General features: G+C 48.6%; 1 protein-coding gene across 1 annotated transcript in view; it reads right to left on the bottom strand.

Moving 5' to 3' along the window:
• Nucleotides 1–14,670, bottom strand: part of Esyt3 (extended synaptotagmin 3) — a 44,846-nt gene extending 30,176 nt beyond the window's left edge. Inside the window, exon 1 of the mRNA XM_052187559.1 lies at nt 14,182–14,670. Coding sequence (XP_052043519.1) covers nt 14,182–14,520 — 339 coding nt within the window. The 5' untranslated portion in view covers nt 14,521–14,670. The remainder of the gene's footprint in view (nt 1–14,181) is intronic.
• Between the last annotated feature and the right edge of the window lie 1,680 nt (nt 14,671–16,350).

Genomic DNA, 16,350 nt, shown 5'->3' with positions numbered 1-16,350 from the left:
AGCTGGATGGCAGGTTCTGTTCCCAGCACCCACACAGTGGCTTACAACCATTCCTAACTCCAGTTCCAGGGATCTGATGCCCTCTTCTGACCTTCCTGGACACCAAGCACATACATGGTGTACATATATATACTTGTTGACAAAACACACACAAAATAAAATAAACCTAATAAGAAATAAATGCAGAGATTTTAAGATTTCTATAGCTCTCTGTTTAATATTATTTTTTAAAGATTTATTTATTATATGTGAGTACACTGTAGCTGTCTTCAGACATTCCAGAAGAGGGCGTCAGATCTTATTACAGATGGTTGTGAGTTACCACGTGGTTGCTGGGAATTGAACTCAGGACCTTCAGAAGAGCAGTCAGTGCTCTTAGCCACTGAGCCATCGCTCCAGCCCTCAATATTATTTCTTCATGGTGTGAACCAAGATGGAACCTATCGATAATTCTTCTGTGGGCGAGTGCTCCAAGGGTGACTTGTTAATTGTCTTGCTAATACGTTCTGCCTTGTGTTTATTTTTTGCTTGATCAGCTATTCTCAGAGAGGGACAGACTAGGATTCCCAAGTCTATCACTTCCCCATGCCAGCTGCCAACTTCGACTTCAGGTTTGTATTGTGAAATCCATTTGCCCATGATGGCATCTAATTAGCACCCTGTGCGAGGATGCCTCACCTTTATGGCCTTCAGACCTGTGTTAAATGCCATGCTGTCTAACATGAAAGTCTTCTCTCAATGCTAAGTTGCTCGGTTGAGGTTTTTATCTATACCACTTTCAACATTTTCTTTAAAAAAAAATGTTGAATCATGTGTGTGTGCATGCATATGGAATAGGTATACATAAGTGCAGAGTCTGCAGAGGCCAGACGAGAGCTGTGGTTACAGGTATTTTCCTTGATTATTTCCCCAGATCCTCAGGGATGCAAGCCAGTAGCAGGACATTCCCTTAGGAAAACACATCTCATTTATAAACTTCTTTCCCTCTATGCAATGAAAACAGTTTGGGCTTAGCACACTGTTCTGGTCAAATGATGGAGCCAAGTTCTGTGGTGGGCACTCAGCACGGATGCTGGGAGCAGAACCCAGGGTCTCTGCATACACAGTAACTTCTCTTAACTGTGGAATCCTTTCTCTTACTCTCAACAGTTTGCTTTTGTTTGGTTTTTTTAAAAGATTTATTTATTTATTTTATGTATGTGAGTTTACTGCAGCTATATATAGATGGTTATGAGCCATCATGTGGTTGCCGTGGCCCCACTCCCTCCCACCCAAAGATTTATTTATTATTATATGTAAGTACACTGTGGCTGTCTTCAGACACACCAGAAGAAGGCGTCAGATCTCATTACGGATGGTTGTGAGTCACCATGTGGTTGTTGGGATTTGAACTCAGGACCTTCGGGAGAGCAGTCAGTGCTCTTAAGCTCTGAGCCATCTCTCCAGCCCCAGTTTGGTTTTTCTTAAGTTTTCCTTTTAGTAACTTATGGAAAAAAATTAAGTTTGGGACTCACTAGCACTGGCCGTGGGTAAAGACACCTACCCCTAAGGCCTGATGATCTAAATTCAATCCCTAAAATTCACGGTAGAAGGAGAGAACCAACTGTCCCAAGTTATCTTCTATCTCCACATGTTCACACACACAGAAATAAAGAGACAGAAACATAGACAGAGACAGACAGACAGCCCAAAAAATAAGAAAATAGGAAAATAGAATCTTTAAAAACCAACCAGTTTCCATTATGATATTTTAAGATGGTCCTTGTTTCTCTCCCTGCTTCTTCCCCGTCCTCCTTCCCTCCTGCCCCTCCTCCCCTGTGCTCTCTGATCCTGAGACCCTCCTTTCCACTCTCATGTCCCGTGTAGCTTTGATGCCTCTCCCCTTTCTTAACCCTCTGGTTCCCCTCTCACGGTCTCCTGTCTAGTTCCATAGCCTATAGCCATTCTCACAAACCTTCACTTGCATAAACAGAAACACTAAGTGTGAGGATCCACTCGTGAAAAACAATGTGATTTTTTTTTTCTGAGACTTGGCCACCTTACTTAATACCTTCCAGTCCCACCCATTTTCCTGAAATTTTAATCATTCAATTTTTCTTAATAGCAGAGTAAAATTTCATCGTGTATACAGGCCACAGTTTAGTTATGCATTCATCTGTCATAGGTTAGACCTCTAGGCTGGGACCATTCCTTTGCTACTGTGAATAATGCAGCAATAGCTTGGATGCGCAGCTGTGTCTATGGTAGCACACAGATCCTTGAGGTATCCACCGAGGAGTGGTGTAGCTGGGGCAGAGGGTCATTCTAGTCTTATTTTTTGGAGGAAGCTCCCCGATTTCCCTAGTGGTTACACTAGTGTACACTCCTGCCAGCAATAGGTAATGGGACCTATATCCTACATGCTGGTCAACATTTGTTGTTTTTGTGATCACAGCCATTCTGACCAAGGTAAGATGGAATCTCAAAATGGTTTTGATTTGCATTTCCCTGATGGCTAAGGGTGTTGAACACACTGGCCTTTTGTGTTTCTTCTCTCGAGAACGGTCTGTTCATTTCATTAGCCCAAATATTAACTGGTAGTTTTGTGGTTTTGATGACCTTCTGAGGTTCTTTGCCAATGATAGGTATCCATCCTGTCTGGGGTACAGCTAGCACAGATTCCACCCACTCTGTGGCCTGTTTCCCCTGCTGCTACTTTCTCTTGCTGTGCAGAAACATTTTAACGTTGTGTTGTTACATTTGTTGCTTCTTGTGGTGCTGGCGTCTCATTTAGAAAGTTCTTGCCTAGATCGACAACTTCTTCACTGTATCCCATTGTTTTCCTCTATCAGTTTCAGAGTTCAGGGTTTTTTAAAAAAGTCTCTGCTATGTCTTTGGTTGATTTTTGAGCATAGTGCAAGATGCAGGTCTAAGGTCATTCCTCTTTGGGTGCTTCCAGCTTCCCTGCACATTTGTAGAATATACTGTCCTTTTCCCCCGTGAATGCTTTCTTTCTTAATTTTTAGATTTATTCATTTTATTTTACATGTAATTTACCTGCATGTGTATGTGCACAGTGTACACACTCGGTGTGGTCCTTGCAGCTGATGGCTCTCTGGTTTTTCCTAAGTAGAGTTCCTTCACCAGAAGACAGGCTCATCTTTCTCCTGGCAGGAACCCATTAGACTAAAGATAGGACCGAGTGCTAAGCTTGGGTCAGCAGCACTGACTCACTGGGATGTGAGTTGGAGGAGATTTTGAACCCAGCTGTGATCAGCCATCATGAAGCTGGCTCTCCTAGGCAAGATGCCCACAGTGCTGATGGAGGCGGGCTAGCCAGGAAGTGGAACACTACCAGCCTGAGAGCTTGGGTCACCATGGAAACAGAAAGCAGGGAGCTCCAGGTCAAGCTTAAGAGCCATTGAGCATACTCTTGACATGTTTAGGGGCAGCAGAACCGAACAGGAAAACATCCCTTACCTGGGCCTTTCACAGCAGGAGTTTGATTGGCATCTCCTCAGAGCTTGCTGAAGCACCAAGATAGTGCCTCTGAAGAGACAGTCTCATGGGGTTTTAGTTTTCATTCTTATATGTGTGTGTGTGTTACAGTCATGTAAAATTCCCAAGTTAAATTTCTGAGGAACAGAGAGGGCAGCAACATGGGGCAGAGACCCTCAGCCACAGAGTTTCTAGTCCAGTGCTCCAGAGAGAGGAGTCTCTGGGATCATTCTGGAAGTAGTTCTTAGGCATTTATAGCAAATCACAACAGGAAACTTACTTCCTGGAATGTTCCTTAACCTGGGGGCTTTCTCTTAGGTCCTCAGGGGTTCTGATTCTTACCAAGCATGCTCCAGGCATGGTTCTGATCTTGGCGATGGGTAGGAAAGAACAAGGAAGTCGTGCTTTCCTGACTGGAGGTTTTGGGGGAGTCTTCTCAGACCCAGGAGGTGGCAGCACCTCTACAGGCTCTGGCCATGCTCCAAAGCCACTGCCCGGACGTCAGCTCTTCTAGGTGGCACTGCTGTCACTAAGTGCTTGCCCTCTGGGCCTTAGCTCTTCCTTTACAAGGGCCCTTCTAGGAAAAGCTGGAAGGGTAGCTCTGGATATTAATGCTGTGACTTTGCTCACCCTGCCAGGCATGTCTCCCCAATGGAAAGGGTAGCCAAGGACTTAGAGGAATGGGTTCTCTTAGAGGAATGGGTGGTCTTAGAGGAATGGGTGGTCTTAGAGGAATGGGTGGTCTTTGGCCTCAGGCTAATTTCTACTCTGCTCATATACATGATCCAGGGATATAGGAAGTGAGCCTACGTCTAAATGTGTTAGGGCTCTTGCCTGATTCATTCCCAAAGAAACTTGTACAAAATCCCAAACTATGCACCACAGGCAAGGCTGTGTCTTTACCAACAGGCCCAACACATGGCCCGACTTCCGGGATCATTGAGGGGGGGAGGTGCATGTGGAAGTCAGAAAGTCAAGGGACAACTTGGGGGAGTCAGTTGTATCCAACATCTGAGTCCTAGGAATCAAATTAACGTTGTCAAGTTTGGGAGCATACACCTGGCCATAGGCTGATAATTTCACCAAGGACATTTTGACTGGAGAAAATGAGAGTTTGAGGAGGGAGACCTGAGAAAGCTCAGGTTCAAGTCAAATCCCCAAGTGGACAGAGCCCACCTTACAGACTGTATCCATCTTTAGGTGGAGATGTCTGAAACCTACTTAATACAGCCTTCGGTGACAGAAATTCCAGAGCACCAGAGCCCAGAGTGACTATAAAGTCCCATCTTGAAAGGTGTGGCTTGAGTGTCTGAGTCTCTATGGAGTTCTGAGCCACTGGACCCTCTCAGAAAGATCCAGGATGCTGGAAGAGGCATCACTTAGGGGTCTTCCTGGCTCTGGGTGGACTCTGCTCCCTCTATCTAGTAGGGGCGTTTCTTCCTATGAAACAGTATAGACAGATGTGCGCACACACATACACACACACACACAATGGCCCCACCAGATGTTGCTACCCCCATCTCATGGTCAGATGAGATGAGGCCCACACATTTTGGGTACTGTGCAGAGATGTCCTGCGAAGGCTAGCCACTGGTCCTCATGCTACCCCAACTGGGACTGGAGACCACACAACAGGGCCTGACCCAGCGGCTTCTGTAGGACAGCAGTCCCTGGCTTTCCCTTACTTTTCTCATGAGGAAGCACAGCCCTGCCTTTCCCCCTGTTTGCTATCAGGCAGCAAATATCTAGTCATGCACAGTCCCAGTTTTACTTTTTGTTTCGAGACAGATCTTATTAAATAATCTAGGCTGGCCTCAACCTTGTTGTCCTCCCTCCTCACCCTCTGGAGTCCAGAGATGCAGGCGTGCGACACACCTGGCTGACAACTACTTTTAAATTGACCCCTTTCTGCTTTAAATTACCCTGCTAAACGTGCTTTCAGAAAAATAATTGCTCTGCCAACCCGTCTGGCGCTATCCTGTAATCCACAGGCTCTTAATAACACACCCAGCTAGCAAACTGGTCAAAACCAGCTGGAACTGAGCAGAAAGATCAGCTGGAACTCCAATAGTGGCCATCAATGACCTGATTGATGTCCAGCAGCCTACGAAGGCTAAGGACTCAGAACTGTTCACAAGGAAGGTTTTCTCAGGGGTGTGTGTGTGCATGTGAGCACGCACGCATGAGTAGGGGGGTGTATGTGCATATGTATGGGGACCAGAGATCAACACTGGGTGCCTACCCCACTTTTTCTTAAACCTTTTTATTTTTTAGTATTTAATTTATGTGAGTGTAAGTATGTGTGTGTGCACGAGCCGTGCACATGCCTGAATGCATATATGTAAGAAGTATGCACGCAGGTACCAATGGAGGTCAGAGAGGCACCGAGTTCTTTGGAACTAGAGTTGCAGATAGTTATTAGCTGCCACGTGGGTGCCAGTCACCAAATTGGTGTCCTCTGCAAGAACAGTAAGCACTCTTAACCACTGAGCCATCTTTCCAGCTCCTAGCTTATTTTCTTAAGCAAGGTCTCTCATTCAACCTGGGGCTCACCATTTATTTGACTAGCCTGCCTACGCAGTGAGCTTCAGAGGTCTACTGCTCCATCCCCCAGCACTGGGGTAACAGACATCCGTGTGGCCACACCCAGTTTTATGTGATTGCCGTGGGTCTGAGTTCAGGCTCTCTCTCATGCTTGCATAGAAAGCACTAGCCACTGAGCCATCTCCCTAGGCCCTGAGCAGATATTCCAGGAGACCTCAGTGATGGTGTAAGCTGCCAGAAAGGTCCGTGATCTAGACAGGTTGGACAATACCCAGAGGTTAAAATAATTATCTTCTTGTGTATCAGACTAATAAAGGCCCAAAAAATAATAGCCACTGAGGCTGGCGAGTGGACAATGACCTGGACAAAAGTCTCTTTAAATGTGTGTAAGCTTTAAGTGGACCTAGTGACAAACCATCTTCTATATATTTACCTTTCTTCTTGTAAATTAGTAAAACTCTCAACCCTCATCAGAGAAAGTCCTTGCAGTGGAAAGCATAACACAGAGGCTCACAACTGGCCCAAGTGCCGAGAGCGAGTGGGTTGTCCGCGTTGCCAAAGTCAGGAAACATCACAGAAGAAGGGGCAAGATCATCATAGGGGTCTGCAGTTGGGGAGAACTGCTGCGAAATGGTGTCTTTGGGACCTGACAGACCCATTACGCTCGTGAGTATAGAGCCCCTGTGGCTGCCTACCTGTGGCGGTCAGTTCTCCTCAGGGCTATGGCCATGCTCTACCAGTGGATGGTCCTACAACCAGGCACACAAGGCAGCGCTAACTGGATTGATTCCATGGCACTCATATGTGTGTATCATGTGTGCGTGTCGTATCTTTAGAGTTGAAAGAGGGAGTTGAAGGCCCTGAAACTGATGTTATAGACAGCTCTGAGCTGAAACGTGGGTGCTGGGAATTGAACCTAGGTCTTGTGGAAGAGCAGCCAGTGCTCTAAAACCTTTGAGCCATCTCTCCATCCCAGCACGTTTTTAACTGAGGGTTGATGTGTGCTGAGCCCCTGAGCCAGGAGCAGAGGGAACAGAAATGAAGCAGCAGCCTTGCCTTGGGGAGCATTCAGACTGGAGGAAAGTCAGACACTCACTGGACGGTATACATCAGCATAAGTGGTAAGTGCGCTCTCAGGGAGCCTGAGCCCAAGGAGCTGGCCTGGGGGTAAGAGGTAGGAGACTCAGACTGATAGGTCAGAGGGAGAAACTCCAGGCAGACCTAAGAACCTTAGCTGGCTATATGGGGGGTAGGGGGATAGGAAAACACATAAAGAAATGGTCAAGTAACTTACAGTATATTCATATCATAGAAAGTGTAGCTGTTCCCAGTGTTCCCAGAGAACGTTTGTAAAAGGCTAAGATTATAAAAACAATAAGATGCTGGAGAGGTGGCTTCACAGTTAAGAGCACTGGCTGCACTTGTAGAGAACCCACATGGTGACTCACAACTACTGTAACTAGTTCCAGGGGATCCGACACACTCTCCTGGTCTCCAAGGGCAACAACAGGCATGCTTATAATGCACATACATACATGCACGCAGACATGCATGCCTGTAAAATCAAAGCGAAACTTCTTTTAAAAGAATATTAAAAAGTAAGGAAAGGTTACAAGTTCATTTAGCTTTTAACTTTCACATACGGTCCACGCACAGAAGTGTACCCAAGTAGAACCCTGTGTGATGAAACCGTGTGTTTTCTAAGTCTGTCTTTTGTACCTTTCGTACACGGGGATAGATAAGAAAGGCAGGTTTTAAACTAGTATATAGCCATATATTAAAAAGAAAACACAACAATAACAAATGGCAAGGGAATACTTTAAAAGATGTTCAATGTCCTTAGCCACTGGGAAAGGCAAATTAAAGCTACTTTGATGGAGACGCCACTTTCTGCTACTCAGATGACTGTCATCAAGAAAACAAGTGACAAATGCTGGCACAGGAGGATGTGGGGATAGTGGAAGCCTTAATCGCCACTGTCGGGTGTAAACCTGTAAACCAGTAAGGGGTGGGGGCTCCTAGGGAAGTGAGGCACCTGTACCTCTCTTTGGCCTACACCACAAGGACTCGAAGTTGGCAGACCCCAGAAACCCATGTACATCATCTGTTTATTCCTGCACTGTTCACCACAGCCGGGAATTGGAATTAGCAAGAAGAAATGGATAGAGAAAATGTGGTCCAAATGTGTATACACAGCCATAGAGAAAGATAAAGACCAAGGCCTTTGCAGGAAAATAGCAGAAAGCATTGCGTTAAGTGAAAGAAAGCATTGCGTTAAGTCAGAATCAGACAAATAACACCACTTCCTTCACACGTGTGATCTACATTTAAAGTTACACATAGGGTATATGTACTCGTATGTGTTTGCATATGTGGTCATGAAACCAGAAAGGGGATCATGGGGGTGGGATATTAAGGAAGTTGGTGGGGGTGGGGAGGAGGAAAGAGGGGGTAATTGAATACACATGACGTGAAGAAAGAGATACCAGGGGAGAGAAGGGAACCAATGAGAGGGAGCAGGGCACCACGAGGTGTGGGGGGGGAAGGGGAGAGGCAGAAGGGAGGGAGACAATGAGAATAAAGTATAATGACATGCATACATGAAAAGGCCACAATGTATTCTAACCTTGACATTTTGAAAAAAATTAAAATTTTAAGGGGAATTTTTTTTTATTAAAAATAAACATGTGCAAAGGGACAGATGGCAGATTATGGGATTCTGAAATGGTCCAAAGAAGTTTGTTGGTTTCAAGGATACATGACACATAGGTATATGTAGGGTAGGAGTGGCCCTGTCTTGCTGCAGAGTGTGTGAGATCTGGGCCCTGAGTCTCTGTGAGACTAGAGAGTCAAATCTCATATAGTCTGTAGGAGCACAAGATGTGTCAAAATGTTGCTTTGTCCCTATAACAGGTCACACTGGGGCACAGGACGGGACAACCAGACATTTCTCTAATCCTGCCTCAGTATTTATTTATCAAGGAAGAAGAAGAAAAAGGGAAGTCCTGCTTCTAGAACCTGAGAGCAGCTCCGTATTGAAACTCTGTGTTCCCAGAGAACACAGGAAGAGAGAACATAGGAAGCGCTGGGGCTCAGCGGGGAGAAGGAAGATGCTAGAGTTTGGATATGACGTGTCCCCACAGAGGCTTAGTCTCCAGTGTGGCCGCATCCAGAGGCAGGACTTTGAGGAAGTGTCTGGATCACCAGGGCTCTGACTTCATGAACTGATTAGTCGTCCCTGGTAGAGTCATAGCTCCACAGCATTGTTGGGAGATGAGGGAAACGTGAGGAAGTGCAACCTGGCTGGAGGAAACAGGTCACTGGAGGCATGCGTGGAAGGGTGTGTACTGTCCCACCCCTTCCTCTCCACGTGTATAGTCTATGTCACACTCACTCCCACACTGCCAAAATGGACTCCCTAACCTTTAGCCTGAATTTTGTGGATCTGGACAACTTTGGCCAGAAATCACTGAGTTAGTGAACCAAATGGATCAATCCTTCCTCTAGAGACTGTTTCTCTTAAGATATCTGTCGAAGTGTTAAAACTATCACAGAAAGGCAGGCTAGGGCCCCAACCCCTGTTCACCAACCAATAACAGCTAGATTGTGATCCTCATGTTGTGACCCTCACAATTCTTCATGACGAAGCGCACACCACCCTAAGTCACCAGGGACATTCCCACAGAAGTGCCACCTCTGCTTGCTTCTGAGGTGCTCAACAAGAAGAAGCTAGCAACTGGCTTCCATTCCTCTGCCCAGTGGGAGGGGCCTGCAGCACAGGAGAGCCCGGGCTGCTCCCACCCACAGCACTAATCTGCATCTACCATGTGACCCCCAGGTCAGTCGGGTCTTTGCTTACAGGAGAGGTTGCCCCAGACACTCCTGTCCAACCATGAGATCAGAACTTCTAAATGAAGCCACAGGCAATCTCAGGTGAATCAAAGTTTTGGGTCACGTCCTTACCAGAGTCCTCAACTTCACGCCATAGTACCTCTGCTTCGAGGAAGGTTTCCTGGACTGCTGCCTGCTTTAGATCCCACCCAGAAACTGCGCAACATCTTGGACCCCTGACATGTCTTGGAATGGACTGCTCTCACGCCTTTGTGCCCACTCTGCTCCATGGTTCCTCCAGGGCAGAGACCACAGGACAGGACACTCATGTCTGTGGTTCGCCCTGCAGAACTGCGCCTCACATGTTGCACGCCCTCTATAAATGTTTGGTGACTGAGCAGAGAATGAACACACAGATGCCTAAGATCCCTGGGCTGGGCTTGGAGGAAAGGACACCTACACGCAGTCGTATGTATTGCCCAATCCCGTTCCAGGACACGGTAAGTCCATGAAGCATCACCGAGACATGGGACCGAAACAGAGGGCATGACTTGGCCTCCTCTTCTTTCCTGAGGCTAGGCCCAACTCTAAACTGACTTGTGTGACTCTCAGAGCTGTGAACACCTCAAGGCAGCAAGTTGTCCCTGGTCCCACATGGCCATCAACTGGCCCTGACTCCAGCATCAAACCTTGTGAACTGAACTCATTTGAGAGTGTCCGGGCTTACTACATTAACTTGCTTTAATTAACAGACCCATCCATGAGAGCCGACCAGGAGTCCTGGGTTCTAGGAAGGCCGCTGTGTCCTCCCACAGTAAGAATGGCTAGCAAGGATGCAGACCAGAGACAATCCAGGGCACCTGCTGCTGCGACCTCCACATAGCTATTATTTTGAGTGGTTGTATCACCTCCCTGGAATTGGCTGGCATTCTCAGTCACATGGAGGGTAAGAAAGGTTAGGGTGGGGGGTTGAAAGCAGAGAAAAGCTGCCCTGGGGTTGATTCACGGCTAAACGGATTCTCCAGACGAGCTTCCCCCACAAATCCATTATTTTCAGAGTGGTTCGGATGTCCTGAACCTTGCATACCCTGGCGAATGCTCAGAGATGCTCAGGTCTATACCTTCTCCTTCTTCCCATCCGCACCACCCTCCCAGTTCCCCAAGGGTTAACTGTCCCCAACAAGGCTGCCAGCTGATTGCTATCAGCTGGCAGTAACAAGCTGAGCTAGACTCAGAACCACAGGCAGACAGACTGCCAATGTCTCCCACAGTTCTTTCCACCCTCTACCCTGCCTCCGGCTATTTGCCTACCAACCGGCTTTCATCCTTCACACACTCCATCAGACCAGGAGCCAGGGAAGGCAGTCAGTCGCCAGTCTTCACTCTTTACCAAGGAGGAACCAAAGTAAACACCTGATAAGTAAGGAATTATTATCATAGGTGAATGGCTGGCTCAGTGATGTCCTGGAAATGGGCAAGCGGGTGAAAGCCCACTTGTATGCTAAGGAGGTGTCTGGGGCAGGGAAGCAACAGATGCTGAGCCCACCGGCAGTCTTGAGATCAAAGCAAGGAGGCCCCTCTCTGAAGGCCAGTAGGTGAATACTCACTAAAGCACTGAAGCCAGCATCCTGCTGGCATCCTGGAAACTACAGAGGTGGCCCAGCAAGAGCCAGGCAGAATGCGGCCTCTGGGAGGTTCCCTGTGCACCCCTCCCACCGGCTCCTCCCTGTGCACCCCTCCCACCGCTCCGCTCTCCATGGTCAACCAGCTCCACAAAGATACATTTGCTCCTGGGACACTCCTCGGGGAAACTAAGAAAACTAAGGATCATAAAGTAACAATTTTACTGAACACCCACTGGTGATTGGCTCGAATAGGCGCTTTAGTTTTTGGTTTTGTTTTGTTTAGATAGCTTCTCATGTGTCCCTGTGTGGCTTCAATTTTGCTGTGTAGCTAAAGCTGGCCTTGAACTCTTGATCCTCTTGCCTCTATTTCTAGAATGCTCAGACTCTTACAGGCAGGCATGTCTCGCTCTGAACTTGGGGTTTTCAAATATTCGATGCATTACAGCCAGCGCATGGAAGCAGAGCTTCGGGGGTTAAGCCAATAGCGTCGATGGCTTTCTCCTTTGCATGTTAACCTCCACGCTGCAGCCAGGGTTTCCTCACTGCTCGGCTTTGTAAAGAGGAAGTGAGCAGAACAGTCAACCACGAGGGCCCCCCCCCCCAGCGTTCCTCCTTGTCCTGCCTGAGCCTGGTCAAAAGGCCACATTTGCATCAAGCTGCGCACCCTTCCCAGGTGTTCATGGGAAGGTAACCTCTTTAGATTTGCTTCTCAGGAACCCCAGGCATGCTGTCACCTAGCTCTCTACACCAGGAAGTACCCTAGAAGACCCATAGGCTCTGCCCTCACTCTAGAGGCCATAGGCAGCTATAATTCCCCTCCAGCTGCTTCTCATCTCCTCCTGCTATGCCCACTACTGCCAGGTTCAAGAATTTTCTCAGGCAGGTTCTCTACCCCTTTCATTCCCTTCCCTCCCCCATCTGTGGGGTCTTTCAAAATCTTGCACGGGCACCTCACAAGGGTGATAGCCTTCAGAATCTGCCCCATCTCCCCAATGCTCGCCTCCTCTCTTTCCTGTCCATCAAGTTTGATTTACTCCTCAGAGTGTCCAGTCCATCCCTCCAGGCAGTGCTCACACACCTCTCTAGGTCAACAGAGCCTGGCCTAGCATCACCACCTCAATCCCCAAGCTTACCTAGGATCTGGTCCTCAGAGTCAGCCAACCACAGTAGCCAAGAGTCTGGAAAACCTAGGCTGAGACCCTCTTGAGGGCAGACGACTGTGGTCTAGGGACAACCTGATGTGAAACTCACTAAGGTGTCCATTGTAAACCTCGGATCCCCTGATTAGAATCCAGGCAAGTTCCTGCTTCTAATTTCCCCAGGATCTCCATAACAATTACCAATCAGGCATCCGTCTCCCATCTGAGGCTAGCATCCCTAAGAAATACCAACCTCCTCCTCTGTGTTCCATGCCAGCTGGTTCAGACCTGTTCCCATGGCTTCTCCTCTAGGAACCTACCCACAGTGTGTATATACCCTTATCCACAAACGTTTGACCCTCTCAACCTGTGTACAAAGCTTTAGTGCTGATCCACACATCAGTGCTATGGGTTAAACTGAACCTCCTCTCCCAAAATGCACATGTTCTGTGTCCCAGGACCTCAGGATGTGACTGCATTTAGAGAACATCTTGACAGATCTAATCAAGTTAAAATAAGCTCATTAGAATGGATTTGAACACCTCGATTGATGCCCTTGTATGCAAAAGAAACATTTGGGCACGGTGCACAGAGGGAAGTCAGAAGTCATCCGCAGGCAGCAGAGGAGAGCAGCCTCAGAAGAACGGACCCACAGACACGGTGATCTTGAACTCAGCACCTACAGACTACAAGACACTAAGTTTCTATTGAGCAAGCCACCACATCTGCGGTACTTTGCTATGGTGGCCTGAGCAAACTATTTACGGGCAAGACTTTAATTTCCAAATGAGATTAACAGGCCATGCTAACATTTTCTTCTCAATCACAGACAGGTGTGATGCTCTTAGATTCAGCTGCGTTTTAGAGTTCAGGCCACATACAAAACATGCAAGGGGGAGGGGGCTCTGCATATCTCCCCTGGGAATCTGAGGTACAGGATACTCAGGGAAGCAGAAGCCTCCAGCTCCAAAGGGGACAGGTCTGTCACACACTAACCCTCTGAAATGGTCTCCTTTGGTCAATGTTTGTGAAACTTTCAATCCTAAGGACTGCCCAGCGTTCTTGTGCCCCATCCAAGGAATTAAGCTAAGGGTACAGAGTTTGTTTTTAAGTGGACCAGGTGGGGTTCTCAGGACCAGATGCATTTGAGAAACCATAGCCAGGCCAGTCGCCACCAGGAAGCGGGTCTGTCCCTGGACAAACGGCCTGCTCAAGCCCATGACATAAGGGAAAGGACAGTGGTCCACGCAGCATCCCGGCTAGCTCTGCGGGGCACTCCTGCCAGCTCTGGGCTGAAGGCGACTAGAGCCCTGTGCTCCTGTCACCACTGTATGTGTCCATTTACGTATCACGCCCTTCCCTAGTTCTTAAATCAACAGGCGGGTGGAAGAAGCGCCCTCTGTTTCCTAAGCAAGCAACTTCGCGGAGTCCTGGACGCCCAGTTTTGATCCTGGGTGTGTCCCGCCCCCGATTCTTCTCTGAAACCCGGCTACTTACATGAAGACCCAGGAGTGCACCCTACCTTCCCCTAGGAAGCCCACAACCCTCCACCCGTCCCGGCTCACCCAGGCTGGCAAATGCTGGCCCCGCAGCTCGCGGCTGATGAACTCGCGCTCGTGCTCCAGGAATTCGAAGGCGGCCTCCAGGCGACCCAGCTTCCCACGGCGGTTCCGGCGCCACCACATCCAGAGCAGGGCGCCAAGCAGCAGCCAGGTGACGCTGAGCCCCAGGTAGCCCGCCAGGTAGACGGGTGCCAAATAGAAGAGGACGCGCGCCACGAAGCTGTAGAGCTCGGGCAGTAGCTGGCCGGATAGGCGCGGTTCGGGGTCCCGCGAGCGCTGGCCTCTCTCCGGGGTGTCGGGACCGCGGGGCGCGCTCTGAGCGCAGGGCTCTTCTGGCTGCATCTCGCTGTCGCCGTCTTGTCCTCTCCAGAAGCTTCACCCCTGCTCAGGTTGGAGCACCCCCTATGCCTGCGCACATCTGTCTTCAAGGCACGAGGACTCCACAGCCGCGCAGCTCCTGCTCCACCAGCCTCTCCAAGCTCTGAGCTCTGGCTCTTCCAGCCCTGGACTGCGGAGTCTGGGAATACGGCCAGAGGGGTGGAGCTCTGGCAGGCAGGGAAATCCGGAAGTCTCCGCCACCAGGGGCGGGCCCAGGTGAAAAGGGGCGTGGTCAACCCGATGAGGCCTTGAGGGCATCCTGGGCATAGATGTCAACAAAAGGGGTGCAGTTGTCATTTGAAGTTAACCATTACTCTTCACATCGACCCAACATGAATAAACATCACCTTAAACCCGTTCCTTATACTCGTCTGGATTTTTTGCTGGGTGTTCTAGGCCAGCACTGGGGTGGACCTGACCCTAAGTCTAGGACCACTCCCAGCCAGCTGGTCCTTAAAGCCTTGCTTTTTTTCTCTCTCAAACTATTTGTTACTTAAGCCATCTGGACCCAGCCTCTAGCACAGCCAAACTGAGCTTAAGGACCCTTCTCTACCCTTCATCCTCAGCATCATTTTTAAAACCCTCTCTGCGAGGGAGTCAGTCAGTGCCATTCCCGGACTGGGAGCTTCCAGGAGCCTGGTCATCTTCACTCAGAGTCATTTTCCCTCTCTTGGTGCTCCCAGAGACGGCAAGTGACCGAGAGGAGCATGGCTCCGTAACTCAGAGAGTGACTCACCTTGTAGATGGTATATACCGTAGGCACCTATACAGGAGATCATGGCAGTGATGGTGAGGCAGGGTCAAGAGGAGAACAGGCTTGGTTTGGAGTAATGTCACTCTCTTTCCACAGCCAATGAGAGGCTTAACCCCATGAACAATCAAAAGATGAGTGCGCTCTCTTTCTCGCACCCTTCCCTAATTCTCTCTCTTCCTCCTCCCCTCTGGATAAAATTCCTTGCAGCAGGGGTTGGAGAGACAGCTCCTCAGTTAGAGTACTTACTGCTGGAGCAGAGGACACTAATGCAGGTCCCAGCACCCACAAGAGGCACGCCAAGTTCATATAACTCCAGTTCCAAGGGATGGCCTTGGATACCACATCCATACATATAATTTTAAATTAAGAATCAATATCAACTTGTAATCCCAGCACTCTGGGAGGCAGAGGCAGGCGGATTTCTGAGTTCGAGGCCGGCCTGGTCTACAGAGTGAGTTCCAGGACAGCCAGGGCTACACAGAGAAACCCTGTCTTGGAAAAAAAAGAAAAGAAAAGAAAAAAAGAATCAATATAAAAAAATTTATTTGTCAGAGTAAGGTTTTACAACAATGGGAATGTTCCTGGAGGTCAGAATACCTGAATCTCCCTCCTCTGCTTTTGAGGTACCTTCTTGTCTTCAGGGTACGCTGGGATATCAACCACAAACTGCTCCTTCCAGTGCCTTTGAAGAATCAACTGCATTCAAACCTTATTAAAGTTTCTGAAAAGTCCTACGGGCGAAGGCTGGTAAACACAATCTAACCCTGTGTTTCTCCAATTATTTACTATGGAATCCATCCCTCCATTTCTCTTTTGATTGGCCCAGCTCAACAGAAGCTAACATGAGGCTGTGTGTCAAGGATTCAGAGCTGTCTCCAGCAACGTGAGGGAGAAGGGACACTCGGGATACACAGATCGAGATGTCACCCATCAGCACCCCGATCCTCGCCCGTGTAGAATGCTGTACCTTCCCGCCAGTGTTCGGCACTGCAGGAACAGGTCCTGGGTAGAGCCAGCCTGGCCAAAATCGTGAGTGGTTC

This window comes from Apodemus sylvaticus, chromosome 7, assembly GCF_947179515.1.
Source record: "Apodemus sylvaticus chromosome 7, mApoSyl1.1, whole genome shotgun sequence".
In the NCBI taxonomy this organism is placed as follows: Eukaryota; Metazoa; Chordata; class Mammalia; order Rodentia; family Muridae; genus Apodemus; species Apodemus sylvaticus.
The sequence above is the reverse complement of the archived record's forward strand: the minus strand, read 5'-3'. Positions and strand labels throughout refer to the sequence as shown.